This window comes from Rhinolophus ferrumequinum, chromosome 21 (genome assembly GCF_004115265.2).
Source record: "Rhinolophus ferrumequinum isolate MPI-CBG mRhiFer1 chromosome 21, mRhiFer1_v1.p, whole genome shotgun sequence".
Taxonomy (NCBI): Eukaryota; Metazoa; Chordata; class Mammalia; order Chiroptera; family Rhinolophidae; genus Rhinolophus; species Rhinolophus ferrumequinum.
Genome location: NC_046304.1, coordinates 51,010,288 through 51,026,156, shown reverse-complemented (window position 1 = coordinate 51,026,156; position 15,869 = coordinate 51,010,288). Strand labels below are relative to the sequence as shown.

General features: G+C 49.1%; 1 protein-coding gene and 1 pseudogene across 2 annotated transcripts; one reads left to right on the top strand and one right to left on the bottom strand.

The window, feature by feature from the left end:
* The first annotated feature begins 2,597 nt into the window (after window positions 1–2,597).
* On the top strand, window positions 2,598–5,397 carry LOC117013518 (uncharacterized). Of its 2 annotated transcripts, XM_033090752.1 has the most exons (4): window positions 2,598–2,878; window positions 3,057–3,161; window positions 4,321–4,380; window positions 4,789–5,397. In XM_033090752.1, exons 1-4 carry the CDS (start codon window positions 2,657–2,659, stop codon window positions 5,026–5,028), a joined length of 627 nt encoding a protein of 208 aa, XP_032946643.1. In that variant the 5' UTR covers window positions 2,598–2,656; the 3' UTR covers window positions 5,029–5,397. The 2 variants fall into 2 exon arrangements, with proteins under 2 accessions (XP_032946643.1, XP_032946644.1); XM_033090753.1 differs by lacking the exons at window positions 4,321–4,380; window positions 4,789–5,397 and adding an exon at window positions 3,943–4,234.
* Window positions 5,398–10,214: 4,817 nt separating this feature from the next.
* Window positions 10,215–13,803, bottom strand: LOC117013232 (cytosolic 5'-nucleotidase 3A-like; annotated as a pseudogene).
* Between the last annotated feature and the right edge of the window lie 2,066 nt (window positions 13,804–15,869).

Genomic DNA, 15,869 nt, shown 5'->3' with positions numbered 1-15,869 from the left:
CATAAACTTTTTATACCTTTTAGTCGGTCCAGGTCAGGCCTGCATGTAACGGGAAGGAATGTGTGCTAGGAAACGAACTGGAATTGCTCATTCGTTCTGTTAGTTCCTAAGAGGTAATAAAGGGCAGTTTGCTTATTTGTACAATTGTACTTCTCTGCAGGGAAGTTTCCTTGACATTTTACCCCTCTCCTAATGACTAGAAAAGTCCCGAACACACAGTCAAGACTGAGCACATCAGCTTTTCAAACATACAAATGAGTTGCCTTCTGTTAATAGTCCAAGCAGGGGAATTTTGAGCAAAGAATTCAATTATATATAAAATGATTAGCATGGGGGAGAGGAAGTAGACTGTTCTCAGGAGCCCTGGTTCTTGTTCCTAAGGTCAGGCAGATGACTAGTCCCTTCTGGGCCTTCATCATCAGTAGTAAAAAGGGAGGTTTGCAATTGAAAGGTAAGGTTCTTTCAACTCGAAACTTCCATTTATACTTCCGGTTAATGTTTTTTTTTCCCCATGTCTCTAGCAGTAAAGGTTTTTAAATGTATTTAAGTAGCAAAAGCATTTAGTACAATATATTTCCTCGGATTAGGATTAGAATATATTAAAATATGCTCTTTCCACTGGCATCATATGTGCCTGGCATGATGCCAAGCCTCAGGGGAATGAAAGTGACAATAGGAGGACTTAGGGAACTGACATTCTGGCCGTAGCCAGTGTAGCAGCAGTCACACTCATCTGGAAAGTCACTGAGGAAGAATTGAGGAAGCCCATGCACCGAACAGCGGATGCTCGATCCCAAGGCTTTGCGATCTAGCTTTAAGTTGAATAAGGTAAGAGCATGAGTGTACAAAAGAATACAAAGAATTTGTTCTTTTGAAGACATCAACCACCTGAACGCCTGCTGTGTGCCAGGCACTGGAAATATAATGGTGAACAAAATCCTCAGTGTTACCCTCATGGAAGTCATAGACTTATGACGTTTAATTTCATTACCAGGGAACACTGCTTTTTTTTTGTGGAGGAGGATGGTGGGGGGACAAACACAACCAGTTTCAATTAAATTTTGCCAGCTCAGACTAATCTAAAAATTTGAATTTGAAAGTAGTTAAAATAGGAGTAAGTACAGATGTATTCACAGGTTTTTCGCTTTCCTGAATATAAACAAGCTTTCCTGAATATTTTACGTTTTCAGGAAGAATCTGGTATGGGGAAACCAAGACTCAGTTGCTGAGAGCTCCAAATTTGTCTAGTCTGTCTAATCCTGCCTTGTAATGAGCTGAAATGCTGGCACTTCACCAGACACGTTTCTTTTGAGATAAATTAGGCCAGCCCAGCACAGGAAAGGTCTGTCATCTGGTGACTAATTGATGTCCCCTGGGTGGTGAGTGGTCTAAGTTACCCTCCCTTCTGATTGAATAAATGATACAGTAACTGTCCCCAAGGGGCCATCCCTTAGATTTGTGCCCCTGCCCTGCATAATGGAACAAAGCATAGTTACCATGATGCCACTAAGTCTCTGCATTGTTGGTGGCCTCCAAAGATGAGTGAGTCCTGCGCCTTTTTAGGTTAAGGGGTAGCTGGAATCCGTGTGGACCTTAGGAGGCCACCCCTCTCCCAAACTGATGTGTGTGTTCTCTGATAAAAATGCTTTGGCACTGTCCCATATCGCCTGTCCTTGGGAACGTTTACTGAAGATAAAAATTAGTGGCATCTTGGGCTGTGGCCCAGGCTTCCCCAGACCCCTTTAGGAAAGGCTTCCCCTAGTGAGTTTGGGGGTGGTTTCGAGTTTGGGCAGGTCCTGCAAGGCCAGCGCCTTTCTGCCTCCACTCTGGCGCCGGTCCCCTCTGCCGGCGTGTTCTTCCTCGGAATCCTCAGGGCGTGGGGGGGGGGGGGGCACCACAGCGGGGTCGCCCGCCCCAACCCCTTTCCAAACGTACGCTGGCGCGAGGGGAGAACAGCGCAGGGCTCGAGCAGAGACCGGACAACAGCGGGCAGAGGGAGGGTCGGTGGTTCCCGACCCCTCCGGGGGGAGGTGGGTGCGAGTTCTGGGAGTGAAGAATTGGAAGCCCGGTTGCCGGGCGCTCCTCTCCATCCTTCAGGCAGGCTTCAGACGGAGACTGGTCCCCGTCTCGGCTAGGCCCAGGGACAGGGTGCCCCGTGGCCGTGCAGGGGCAGGGAAAGGCCCCAGAGCACGGCAAGGAGGGAGGCAGACCTGGCCAACCGTAGGGGCGCAGAAGCCAACCGCTCCTGAGAGTGCGCAAGATGCCGCCCATGATGGCTGCCACCAAGGTCTCCCTCCGGCAGCTGGCCGATCTGGCCATCGGCACCCCGGAGGTGGGCGCTGTCAACTTCACGGCCCTGCACACGCTCATTGTCGCCATTCTTAAGAACCTCCACCTGCAGGACACCGTGGTGGACATCCAGTCCCTGTCACCGGAGCAGAGCTACTTTGAGGCCCCGCGGCCCTCGCTCAGCACTGTGCAGGAGGCTGTGTCCAAGGAGAAGCGGGAGAGCCCTGTGGTCAGGACACCATCCCGGACGCTGGAGAGCACCCAGGCGCTGGAGAGCGGTGCGGCCACGATGCCATCCCTGACACTGGAGAGCCAGGTGCAGGACCTAGGTGGGCAGGTCCATGACCTGGGCCAGCAGGTCAAGACCATGGAGAGCCAGGTGCAGGGCATCCTGACCCACGTGCAGCATATCACCGCCCTGGCCAGCAGTCTAGACACTGACGCCCCGGAGTGGCTGGAGGAGCAGGAGATGGCCACGCCAGTGCCCTACACGGCCAAGCTGATGCGGGAGAAGGCCACATCAAAGCCCGACAAGGCGATGCCGGACAAGGAGCGAATGGGGTTGAGAATCAGGAAGGACCGCCCCCAGGTGAGTGGGCGGGGCCACTCCAAATGGCTCTCCAGCTGCTGCTGGAGCTGAGTCTCGAAGGCACCCACGACTCCTCACCAGTGCGGGGAGGAGGCCGGAGCAGGGAGGTGAAGGGGAGGCCAGGGCCCCAGGCCCCCAGTGCTGCCTGGGCCCACATGGCCCATGCTTTCCTTTGCAGGCCATGGAGCTGCTCCAGAACGTCATGGAAGACGTGAAAATCCTGAAGGAAACCCATGAAAAGGCCCAGGGAGAGGTGCAGGAGTTCCCAGAGCTGAACCCCCAGGTGAGGATGATGGAGTCCCCACCCCCTGCAGCCCCTAGCCCCTGTTTTCACTGAGGCTCACCCACCACTTATCAGACACCCAAGGATCCTGAACCCACCCAGAAGGTTGCTGATGACCTCTCAGAATAATTCTTTGAATTTCCTTTAAACAAGAATAAAGAAACGTGGTGGGTGTTGAGACATAAAGCTCAGTCCAAGAGGAGGGGGCCTGAGATGGAGAGTTCTGGGGTCACCGCCTCAGCCCCTCAAACCCCAACCACAGGCCCAGGAACACTTTCACTTGGATCTTTGTTTTCTTGGAATATGAATCCTTCTGCACAAGTTTATCAGAGAATTCCAGGCAGAGCTTCTACCTCAGACCCATCTGAGGCCCCCAGAGGGGATTAGAGCTGGAAGACAAGGAGGGATGACTAGGAGAAAGCACAGGGAGAGGCTGAGAAAAGAGGCTTGAGAGAGAAGAAAAGCTCAGAGGAGGCAGGAGGAAGTGGCCCAGACCTATCCCACCCCCTCTGGGGACTCAGCCCCCATGACCCCATTTCACCCACCTCATTCCTCCCTCCTAGGCCTTGAGAGTCCAGCTGGACACACCTTTGCTCTGGGAAGCTTTGTTTTTGAAAGTGTGGTGTTTTTGGGTTTAGGTTGTTTTTCTTTTTTAGAGGAAAAGCTTGTTTTACCTTTAGATTCTTATATTCTGGAGGTTTGCAGACGTTAAAAGGAGCAACTTAAGTTTTAGCAATTTGCTTTGGTTCTTCTGAGGTGCTTTTCTCTTTAAACAATGCAGACGATCAGATGCCCTGGAAGTCCACAATAATGTTTGTCCCTGCGAGGTGACGTCAGCCTTGGTCTGCAGTGCAGCAGTGTCTCATTAGTGGTTTGTCTGAAATGGACCCCAGGACCAAAGGTTCCCCTCTTGGCATTGGCTTTGCTCCAGGCACACTGTCCACAGTACAAACCCGCCACACCCATGTCCCTTCCTCTAATTGGCTGGGAAGAGAACGGGGAGCCTGCCTGGCTTAGCGGCTTTCTCTCTACCCTCTGCTCCTCTAAGATCCACCCACCCGCTTTCCTCTTGTCCCCTGTGCCAGTGTGTGTGTGTGTGTGTGTGTAGGGGCCACAGGAGGGCTTGCTTTGATCCTCCCCCTCTGAACTCTCATTCCAGAAACTACTACAACGGATTGAGGAAGTAGAGAGTAAACTCAGAGACCGGGAGGAATTTCTGGTAATGTCTGCTAGTTTTGTGGGAAAGGGCCCGCAGTGGGTGGGAGAAGGATGGATGCCTGCAGCCTGGCCCCCTCTCTCAGGCTCCTCCAGATGCCCAGCCTGGATGTCTGTGTCCCTCCAGGGTAGGGTGATGTGTGCCCTCTGCCTCTCAGGGCACTGCCCCTGGATTGAAGGGAAATAGTTTCCATCCATGCCCAGTGCTCCATCAGGGCCCATATGGAACAGGAAGCCAGCTACCCAAGACCCACAGTGACTGCTCCTTGGGGCTGGGGCTGTGGAAGCGTCCTGTCAGCTCAGTGTTGTTCCTAAAACTTCCTGGGATTAAACTAGGGGTGTGTGTATGTGTGTGTGTGCGTGTGTGTGTGTGTGTGTGTGTGTACACACATGTTGTCTGTTAAATTGTCAGGAGCTATTGACCCGGAAAGTGAGTGCGATTCCTGATGTAGAAGATGCCACCATGGTCACCTGGGAAGATCTGGAGCAAGCGATTGCTGATGGCTGGAAGACCACACAGGTGGTGAACAAATGGGGGGAGGGGCCGGGTAGCAGTCTCAGGTGGGGCTCCCCCGAACCTCCCTCTTTTTACTACTGTACACTGTTCCATTATGTGGATGTTTATCATTTCACAATCTCCTATTATGGATAGTTTAAATGTGTCTTCCCCCCAGTTTCATAACAGTGCTTCATGTGACATTCGCACGAGTGAACATATGCGTAGGATAAATTCCTAGAAATGGAACGTGCACTTGTGATGTGGCTAACTTTGGCCAAATTGCCTCCCATGGCTGTGGGTCCAATTTAGACCCCTCCCCCCAGCAATGTTGGAGAGAACTCATTTCTCAGACTACCCTACCAGCATGACCTGTTGGTACCCAGCTCTTTGAGTTTGGCCGACTGGTTGGATAAAAAATGGTACCCGATTTGCTTTCACAGCTTTTCAAAGTTCTTTTACAGCCTGTCCTGAAATGCACAAGTCCTTTCACTGTTAGTGGACAGCAGTGACCAACCCTGGAAAGAAAACCTCTTGAGGGGGCCCCTTGCTGATAGTGACTTGTACACATGGGGTAACGTTCGCAAAGGTGTCTCTCCATCCTGAGTGCACAGAACAACCAAAATCGTTTTCAAGTCCCCAACCCTTCTTCATCTGAATAAAATGGGTATTTTCAAGTGGTCCTCGAGGACAAGGGTCAGCTGCTCTTTTGGTCTTTGCACATTCCCCTTCCCCTGGCTTTGTGCATCTGGGTCCCTCAAAAAGAGTCACCCAGCTATACAGACAGAAGCAGAGGGAAGAGAGTGAACTCTTTGGCGCCACCAAGTGGCCATCTGGGGCGTGACAAATACCTGAGTACAAAAGACCCTCCCGGGCGCCCCCCTCCGCTAGCCTCTAAGACTGTTTTCTGAACTCTGGGCTCATCTTTAGAGGTAAGTAGCATCAGAAAGAGTTGGAAGAGGAGCCTGCAAACAGAAGGAAGGGCCTAGAAAAAGGCCTCTGCTTTCACTGTTTTTGTTTGTTTGTTTCTCACCCTTTTTCTCTGTCCCTGCCCCCTCCAGTTCAAGCCCTTGTTTCTCAGTCTAGTTGTGTAGGACACAGCTCCCTGGCCCGTGCTGGTATTATGAGCCTTGCGCTCCCCCCGGCTGAGGCAGTTGCCCGTCATCGGTCAGCTGCTCATGGCAGCTCACAGCAGCTCCCGGCAGCTCATAGCAGCTTCACAGCAGCTCAGGCCAACCGCCCGCTGCTCACTGCAGCCCAGCTCTAGGGAGAGCCGTTGTTCACAATCTTACCTGTAGAGGGCGCAGTTCACTGGCCGATGTGGGAATTGAACCGGCGACCCTGGTGTTAGGAGCACTGCGCTCCAACCACCTGAGCCACTGGGCCGGCCTTGCTTTCATTGTTTTTAAATTTTTTTATTTTTTAATAATAGTTGACATACAATATTATATTAGTTTCAGGTGCACAACATAGTGATCAGACATTTATAGATCACTGTTGTTTTGTTTTTTCAACACCAAAGCTTTTTTACACATACCACTGCCGTATATTTTGAGGGAGCACACATTTTCTCAGGGCACCTGCAGAAATCACCTGTAAGACCTATAAATAAGCATTGACATACACACCTGTAGACATTTTTACTTCTCCAGATAAGAGTGTCAGTGTTTTCACAGTTGCTCATAATCAGGAACAACTCCAGAAGCCAATGAGAATAAATACAAATATTCAAAGATTTTTGAGAAGCCGGAGAACAAGCTCTGAGGATGGCAAGTTCAGCCACTGCACAGAGCAGAATGAGAGCAGAGTTGCACTGTCTCAGGTGGAGACAATACAACATTCTGGGCACCAATTTCTCTTGAATTGTTGGTGGGATCCCTTAACATAAATATGAAGTCAGGATTTCCAAACTAGGCCTTTTTAAGGCCAATTATGGGTTTCAGTAGATGGGCGATAACTACAATTTTTCTTCCTATTCCCTTCTCCCCTTCTTCCCCCTCCTCTCTCCTTCCTCCTCTTCACCCATCCCCCTCCCTCTCCTCAACCCCTTCTTCCCTCCATCTCCAATCCTCCCCCTTATCCTCTTCCCCCTCCCTCCTTCTCCACTAACCCCCCCTCTCCCTGTTCCCCCTTCTTACCCTCTCCACCTCCTGTACTTCTAATGGTAAGAAAAAATAAAAGGCTTACCAGAAAGACCAAACCCTGGCACTCAAGTCAAAACTTGCCTAAGGGAGGAAAAAGCTTCTTCACCCTCCTGTGATCTGGGTAATGAATCTGGGGTGCCAGCTAGATCCATTGTGACAGGCATTTAACAACGGAAGAATCTTTCAGGGGCTATTTTGCTAGGTCCATGGACCTTGAGCACAGATGTTCTCTTGCAGAAATGGCATGTCTGGGGTAAAGGACATTTCTCTTTGAAGCTGTATGGCCTGAGAGGCTGCAGAAAGCAAAAGTTAAAACTCCTACTTGGAGGCCTCCTTTGAGAGAGAGGCAGGTGAGCATCTGTGAGGCTGTGGTCACCATTTGGATATATTCTGCTTCGGGACCCAAAGAATAGTGGAGCAATTTAGGAAGGGGCTTTACAAGATTAGACGTGACTTCCACTAACTGAGCAAAATGAGTAAGTCTGACGTCATGGCTCATCCTCCAGGGAAACAAGAATTCCGTAATGCCCTGAGGTCCTGGAAGCAGCAGGTGGTGCGCTGGGGAGCTCAGTGAAGCCAGTGAGGACTGGAAGCCCCCGTTCCAGAGGGAGCTCTGGGTTCATCCCGTCTCGGGCGGTTCACTGGACAGCCTCTTGGTCCAGATCACCGCCTAGGACGTTAACGGAAGGAGGGTCTTACAAGACATGCATTTTGACTCACAGAAACACATTGATTCCAAGATGTACACCCCCCTGTCCCCCTCTCCCCGCACCCCCCACATATCAGCATCTCTGAAGTTAGGACGTGTCTTAGAGTTGATAGTGTTTTCTAATTAATTGGCCGTGTTTCCCCTTTCCTACAGGAACATAAATTAATGGTCCATCTTAAAAAGATACCATCTTAGGCTTACTGAAATACGGAGAGAGATGGCATGAGGCACACTTTGGTTAGAAAGTCCTGCCACATTGATGATCTTGGAAGGTGTAGGGAGTTAAGTTGTCTTAACATAGAGTGACTGGCACCTCTGACTTCAAAATTCTTGGCTTGGGGTTATAGGGAAGAAGGAACAAGCAACAGAGAGGGGTGTTCTCCAGGTTTTCCCAACAGGAAGGGGGCTGTGTTGTGATAGTTTGTTGTTTAGAGTCTAGGAGAGGAGTCTAAGGCGTGGTCATGTTAGGAGGTCAACATGGCATTGTTTCTAATCCCTATCATCCTCAGAAAGGACATGGTCTCATCTGATGCCATTAATGAAAATTCTAAGTCCCCATCCTGCCCCCCCACCTCTGTAGCTATTATGTCCGGCCCCCCACATCTGTAGCTATTTTTCTAGGATTTCAAAGTGTTGTTCTGTAAAACCATAACTTTAGTTTTAATAGCTGTGACAAGCTGAATAATGGCCCCCAGAGACATTCAGGTCTTAATCCCCCAAACCTGGGAGTGTTAATTTATATGACAAAAGGGACTTGTGAGTGTGATTAAGTTAAGGACCTTGAGATGGGAGATTATCCTGAATTATCTGGGTGGGGCCAATGAAGCAGAGATTGGAGCAAAGAAGCTCCGGCCAAGGAATGCCAAGCACTAATAGAAGCTGATAAAGACCAGGAAATGGATTCTCTCCTCAGAGCCTCCAGAAGGAACAAAGGTGCCAGCCCTGCCGACACCTTTGCTTTAGCCCAGTGAAACTGGTGTTGGACCTCTGAACTTCTGAACTGTAAGATGGCGAATGTGTGTTCTTTGAGGCCACTAAGTTTGTGGGAATTTGTCACCGCAGCCATAGGAAACTTACTAATACAGTCATCTTCTCCCTCTTGAGGCAGTTCCTGAATGATTGGCTAGTCTTGTAAATTTCGCCAAATTTTTTTTCTGCTATTTTCTGATATTCTTGTATCTGAACAGTGGGCAATGATGTGGACACGAACCCCACAGCAGTCACTTCTAGAGTGGTTTTCTGATATTGGCAGTGGATTGGGTGTCTTCTAAAGGCTCGCTTTCAAGGTTTTTCCAGGGTGTCAGTTTCCTTTGCTCTCTTGTTTTGTTTGCAGTGGTTGTTTTCAGTCCAGGAGGCCTTTCTAGGGCAGGGTGATTGGCAGCACTCCCGTGGCTGCCGAGATTTCTGCCCCCTGGTGTACACACATTGTGTAATCCCCTCCCCTGGTGTGAGCAGACCTGTGGATGTGATGGGATATCTCTCCTATGATTGGGGTGCCAACAAATTGATTTTGAGTTCATCAAAGGGGGACAATTCTGGGTGGCCTTGACCTAATCAGGCAAGCCTTTCGAAAGAAGGAGAAGGATCAGAGAGATGCTGGTCTGCCAGCCTCCATGTGGCCCCTGTGGATTGGGCCAGGTAGTTAGGATTTAGAGTGGCCACTAGGAGCTAAGAATAATCCTCGGCCAACAAACCAGCAAGAAAATGGGACCTCGGTCCTACAACGACAAGGAACTGAATTCTGGCCACAACCTGAAAGCCTGGAAGAGGGCCCGGGGTCTTAGAAGTCGCAGTGTGGCCTGGACAGAGGCAGTGAGGCCCTGCTAGAGAGAGAACCCAGCTAAGACAGGTCTGGACTCATGACCCACGGAAACTGTGAGATGATAACCTCGTGTTGTTTCATATGGCTATGTTTGTGGTAATTTGTTATGCCACAGTAGAAGACACATCCAGGACACTTAACTCGTGTTATTGTTACACGGTCTTGGGTATCACCGAGTGGCCCCAGAGCTGGGATTATGGGAGGGCCATTCAGCCTCTCTAGTGAGGGCAATACTTAAAATCATGCACATTATTTCACTAGTTCGTAAAACTTCTTTTAAAATTTCTATAAACTTTCCCAGTGTAAAAAACAAAAACAAAAAAACCTCAAAAACTTTATGATAGCTGTTTGATCAATTATATCTTAATTTAAAAAAAAAAAGGCAAAACAACTCAACCCGCCCCCAACTTTGTGATAACATAAACTATCAAATTCACTTTGGAAAAATTAGGGAGTTCGTCTTCAAATTTTAGCTTTGAGATTTTTTTTTTCAATCTGTTAAAAAAAGTATGGTGAGAGGAGTATGTTGAGAGAGGTGGAGAAAAAGAAGCTTCTAGCTGATGATTTAAACATGTCTGAAAATACTTCAGTAATGTCAAGGAAGAATGCGACTATATTATAAATGAATCTCTCAGCAAAATGAACAGATGAACAGTTTTTGTATGAGTTACACCAACAGGATAGAGGTCATCTGGAAGAATGCTTGCTTTGGGGTCTCCTGTAAGATAGAGTTGGCTACCTCCAATGATTCATCTTTTACTAAAACAATATTGTAAGTGTCCACATACTTTTCTAAAAGCTCATCCATTCTTTCATGTAGATATCCAGTTTCCAGAACATGTTAACATTGGCCACTCCATCTGCCATTCTTACGTCTCTTTGGGAGTCTCCGGCAGAATTATGCTGTGGTTGCTTTTAGATGACTGAAACGTTCTGCGTTCTTCCAGACACTGTCATGTTTGTTAAATTCATGAATGAGTTCTCCTTTAAGTCCTTTGAGCGCACCATTTTCATCACAGTCCATGAAGGTTAACGATACTTTGATGTGTGGATGATAAACACCAGTTTGACGGATAACTTTCTGTAGTACATCACCAATCCCAGCCAAAAATATGAACACAGGGAGACCATGTGTGTTGTCAGAACTTATCAAAGGCACTCTCCTATCCTTCCTTGAGCATAACATCAGATTCTGCCAACATGTCTTTAAGTTTAGGTTTTGGTAAAGCCTGTTCAATAAGCCATGCGATTTAGTATACCGTTTTAGCACGGGTACTTCTCTTCTGCGGGAAGAACAAGGTCAATTTTAAAAATAGCCTAATAGGAAGGGAGCCAAGGGATGGATATCTTGCCATTTTTTTCCTTTTTTTTTCTTTGAATAAATGTCACTTTTTGAGGCAAAAAAAAAAAAAATAGCATAATATTTTCCTTTAGTTGTGATCACTTTTTTCAATATTGACCTGTGACCAGCTTACAGTTGTCAATAATATTGTGACGTTTCCCTTCATAGGAAAAATCTACCTAGTGTCATGTCAAAGTTTCTTACTATCTGAAGTTTGGCAGCTCCTCCTCTGATGAGACCACAGATAATTTCTTCTACTCTTGTAGGCTTCTTGGTGTGAGCTGAACTTTTCCGGAACTCTGGCCTCATTTTCACGTGTACAGTGGACTGGTGATCAGTCATTTCTTGGTTATCCAGTCTTCCTTAAGACATGCTGAGTTCTTCTGTCCCTGACTTTATCCTAGAACAACAGTATAGGTGGTGAGCAGTAGCCGGAGGTGCAAGGCAGGCATCTCGATGGTTTGGTCTCCCCATCTTCTTTACAGTGAATGTGTACTGGGCCAGCACCGCTCTGCGTGCGGTCACACCCTGTGCCCCGCCTGGCCATGGCTACTCAGTCCATGGATGGGCCTCATGCACCTCCAGGCCTGAAAAGAAAAGGCCACTGGCGGCCCCTGCAGGCCTTCTGGATGATGTTCTTAAAACCATCCTGCCAATCTCTGCCTTCTGACTGGAGCGTTTAATTCCTGATAAGTAGGGTTTACATCTTCCGTTTTCTATAAGTTTCTATTTGTTTTCTACAAGTCTTAATTTAAGTCTTTTCTGTTTCTCCATTCCTCTATTATGCCTCTTTGTGTTAAATAAATGTATTCTAGTGTAGCTTTGTAATTCCCTTGCTTTTCTCTAACTGTATATTTTTTGAGTTGTTGTCTTTTTGAGTGGGTCCCTAGCAGTGGTCAGTGTCGAGCTGGTTATTCTCCACTTCTGAGGCAACACCTCTCTGAGGACTCTGCCCCCAGAACTGTGAGTTTTTTCCAAACTGGCTGGTAGAAACAGGCACTGTTCCCAATCCCGTGACAGTCTGGGTACTGTTCCAAGCGGCCTTGCAGATGGTTCCTCTTCCAACCTCGGGTATTTTCCCCACACATGCATGTCTGTCATCTCTGTGCCTCCCCCTTTTTTTTATTTTCTTTTTAAAGCTTTTATTGGGGAAGGGAAACAGGACTTTATTGGGGAACAGTGTATACTTCCAGGACTTTTTTCCAAGTCAAGTTGTTGTCCTTTCAGTCTTAGCTGTGAAGAGCGCAGCTTGGCTCCAGGTCCAGTTGCCGTTGCTAGTTGCAAGGGGCGCAGCCCACCATCCCTTGCGGGAGTCGAACCGGCAACCTTGTGATTGAGAGGACGTGCTCCAACCAACTGAGCCATGCAGGAGCTCAGTGGCAGCTCAGCTCAAGGTGCCGTGTTCAATCTTAGTTGCAGGGGGCAGAGCCCACCATCCCTTGCGGGAGTTGAACCGGCAACCTTGTGGTTGAGAACTCACTGGCCCATGTGGGACTCGAACCAGCAGCCTTCAGAGTTAAGAGCATGGAGCTCTAACCGCCTGAGCCACCGGGCCCGCACTGTGCCTCCCCTTTTGATAATCTGTCCCGTGAGCTCACATTGCCTCAGTCTCCTTGAATGCTCAGCTTTGTCTCCTCAATTCGGGGTCTGCTGGGCACCCCTTCAGTCCCCTTCCCTGCACTGCAGTCTGGAAACTATCAAAGCCGTGAACTGAGGCAACCGTGGGGCTCACACAGTCTGTCTCCCCATCTTTCAGGAACTGCTAACTTTCATTAGCTGTTATCCAGTGTCTAGAAATCCCGTCTCATAGTTGCTGCTTTGGGGTTGTTAGAGACAGTTCCTGTTACTCCACTTGGGCTGGAACTGGAAATAGCCCATCATTCTTTTTAAACAGATTTTTAGTATTCTGCCGTATGGAAGTACCATAAATATGTCAGTCCCCTGTCGATAATCTACTTCTATAAACATGACTACAGACTGTCTATGTGCATCAAGCTTTGCACCTTTTGTAAGAGTCCATAGAGAAAATGCCTCTCTATGGGCTTTCTGGGCCTGAGGGTTTGTGCATTTACATTGGAAACATGTGATTCAGTTGCCCCAGTGTACACTTTGACCATCAGCAATGGGCCAGTGATCGAGCAGACTTTATATTTTTAACTTAACAAATTATTCAGTTCTTTATTTGTAGCCTCCGCAAGTTAGCGTGGATCTCTTGTATTTTGCAGTACCCCACTATCTTTTATGAGGGAAATTATATATTATGATGCCATTTGCAAAGGTACAGATTCTCAAAAATCTGGAGACCTATCCTTCAAGAGTGTCAAAATCTATCTTTTTGTGTCCAGCTTAGTTTGGGGGACCAGAGGGTATTCCCCCCAACGGCCCTAAGTCTTCCAACTCAGCTACTGCAGATTTCCTTCCCTCCAAATCGCAGAGTCGTTTTCACTTGTGCTCACTGATTTCTTTCTTCCTCTTCAACCAGAGGTCAGAGTCAACGATTGTACTTTCTAAGCGCAAAAAGCCGACTTCCTTAACACCAAGCGATGTGACTCCAAGTGAAGCCACTGGCAAGCATTCAAATTTTGACCAGGTTCTGGATTCGGCCAGTGGTTTTGGTCCAGAGGAGACCTCAGGAACCAGAGGATCAGGGCACCCCTCGGAAGGGGTATTTAGCGGGGAAAAAAGCAGCGCTACCTCTGCTGCTGGATTTCCAGGTCGCAAAGAGCACCCAATGGTCCACGATGAGGCTGGCCTGGCAAAAACCCATCACCCCTCTGTGGCCCCGTTCAGAATGGAGTCTGATCATCACAGGCCTAGAGAGCAGCACGGCCTAGCACATCTAGGAAGAGATGAACAAGATAAGCGCGCTGGCGCAGTTCCCCAGGACTTGCCCTCGGCCAGAGATGGCCGTCATGATGTGTCCCCAGAGGCACATGTGGGGGTGTCTGTTAGCCCAGGTCAAACTGACGCAAGGCCAGATCGGGATGGATTAGGGCCACCTGACCTGGATCAGCTTACATTTCTACCTCCTAGCACTTATCCACGTGGCTTCGTCCCCGTCAGCATGACTCCGCTTGGTGTGATGCTACCTGAAATGAATGAGCAGGCATTGGAACCACCTGGCCTGGGTCAGCATGCTGTCATGCCACCATTGGTACCTGGCAGAGATCAGCAGGGATTGGAACTACCTGGTACAGGTCAGCCTGGTATGGTTCCACTTAGTACATATCAGCATGGTGTGAGACTTCCTGGCACTGACCAACGTGGTATGGAGCAGCCTGGCATGGACGAGAGTGCTGTAGGACCACTTGGCATGGATCAGCCTGAATTGGTACCTTTTGGCATAGATCAGTATGGAACTGCAAGATTTGGCATGGATCAGCAAGGACTGGTTCCACTGCTTACAGATCAGCGTGCTTTGGTATCACCTGGTTTGATGCAAGTTGCTACAGATCAACAAGCTTCTGTACAACCCATTTTGCAAACACCTGGCATCATACAACCTGGCATACAGCAGTATGATGTGGTCCAGCCAGGCACAAGTCAGCTTTATCAGCTTGGTATGGTACAACCCAGGGCAGATCAACCTGCTTTTATCCAGCATGGCACAGGCCAGCCTGGTTTGGTGCAACCTAGCATGGATCAGCGTAGTTTGGTCCAACCTGGTGCAGGCCAGCCTGGTTTGGTCCAACCTGCAATTGATCAGCGAGGTTTGGTGCAACCTGGAATAGATCAGCCTGGTTTGGTACAATCTGGAATAGATCAGCGAGGTTTGGTCCAACCTGGAATAGAGCAGCCTGGTTTGGTCCAACCTGGTGCAGGTCAGCCTGGTTTGGTCCAACCTGGAATGGATCAGCGTGGTTTGGTCCAACCTGGAATGGATCAGCGAGGTTTGGTCCAACCTGGAATGGATCAGCGAGGTTTGGTCCAACCTGGTGCAGGTCAGCCTGGTTTGGTCCAACCTGGGGTGGGTCAGCCTGGTTTGGTACAACCTGGAATGGATCAGCGTGGTTTGGTCCAACCTGGAATGGATCAGCGAGGTTTGGTCCAACCTGGAATGGATCAGCGAGGTTTGGTCCAACCTGGTGCAGGTCAGCCTGGTTTGGTCCAACCTGGGGTGGGTCAGCCTGGTTTGGTCCAACCTGGAATGGATCAGCGAGGTTTGGTACAACCTGGAATGGATCAGCGTGGTTTGGTCCAACCTGGAATGGATCAGCGAGGTTTGGTCCAACCTGGGGTGGGTCAGCCTGGTTTGGTACAACCTGGAATGGATCAGCGAGGTTTGGTACAACCTGGAATGGATCAGCGTGGTTTGGTCCAACCTGGAATGGATCAGCGAGGTTTGGTCCAACCTGGGGTGGGTCAGCCTGGTTTGGTACAACCTGGAATGGATCAGCGTGGTTTGGTCCAACCTGGAATGGATCAGCGAGGTTTGGTCCAACCTGGAATGGATCAGCGAGGTTTGGTCCAACCTGGTGCAGGTCAGCCTGGTTTGGTCCAACCTGGGGTGGGTCAGCCTGGTTTGGTACAACCTGGAATGGATCAGCGAGGTTTGGTACAACCTGGAATGGATCAGCGTGGTTTGGTCCAACCTGGAATGGATCAGCGAGGTTTGGTCCAACCTGGTGCAGGTCAGCCTAGTTTGGTCCAACCTGGGGTGGGTCAGCCTGGTTTGGTCCAACCTGGAATGGATCAGCGAGGTTTGGTACAACCTGGAATGGATCAGCGTGGTTTGGTCCAACCTGGAATGGATCAGCGAGGTTTGGTCCAACCTGGTGCAGGTCAGCCTGGTTTGGTCCAACCTGGGGTGAGTCAGCCTGGTTTGGTACAACCTGGAATGGATCAGCGTGGTTTGGTCCAACCTGGAATGGATCAGCGAGGTTTGGTCCAACCTGGTGCAGGTCAGCCTGGTTTGGTCCAACCTGGGGTGAGTCAGCCTGGTTTGGTACAACCTGGAATGGATCAGCGTGGTTTGGTCCA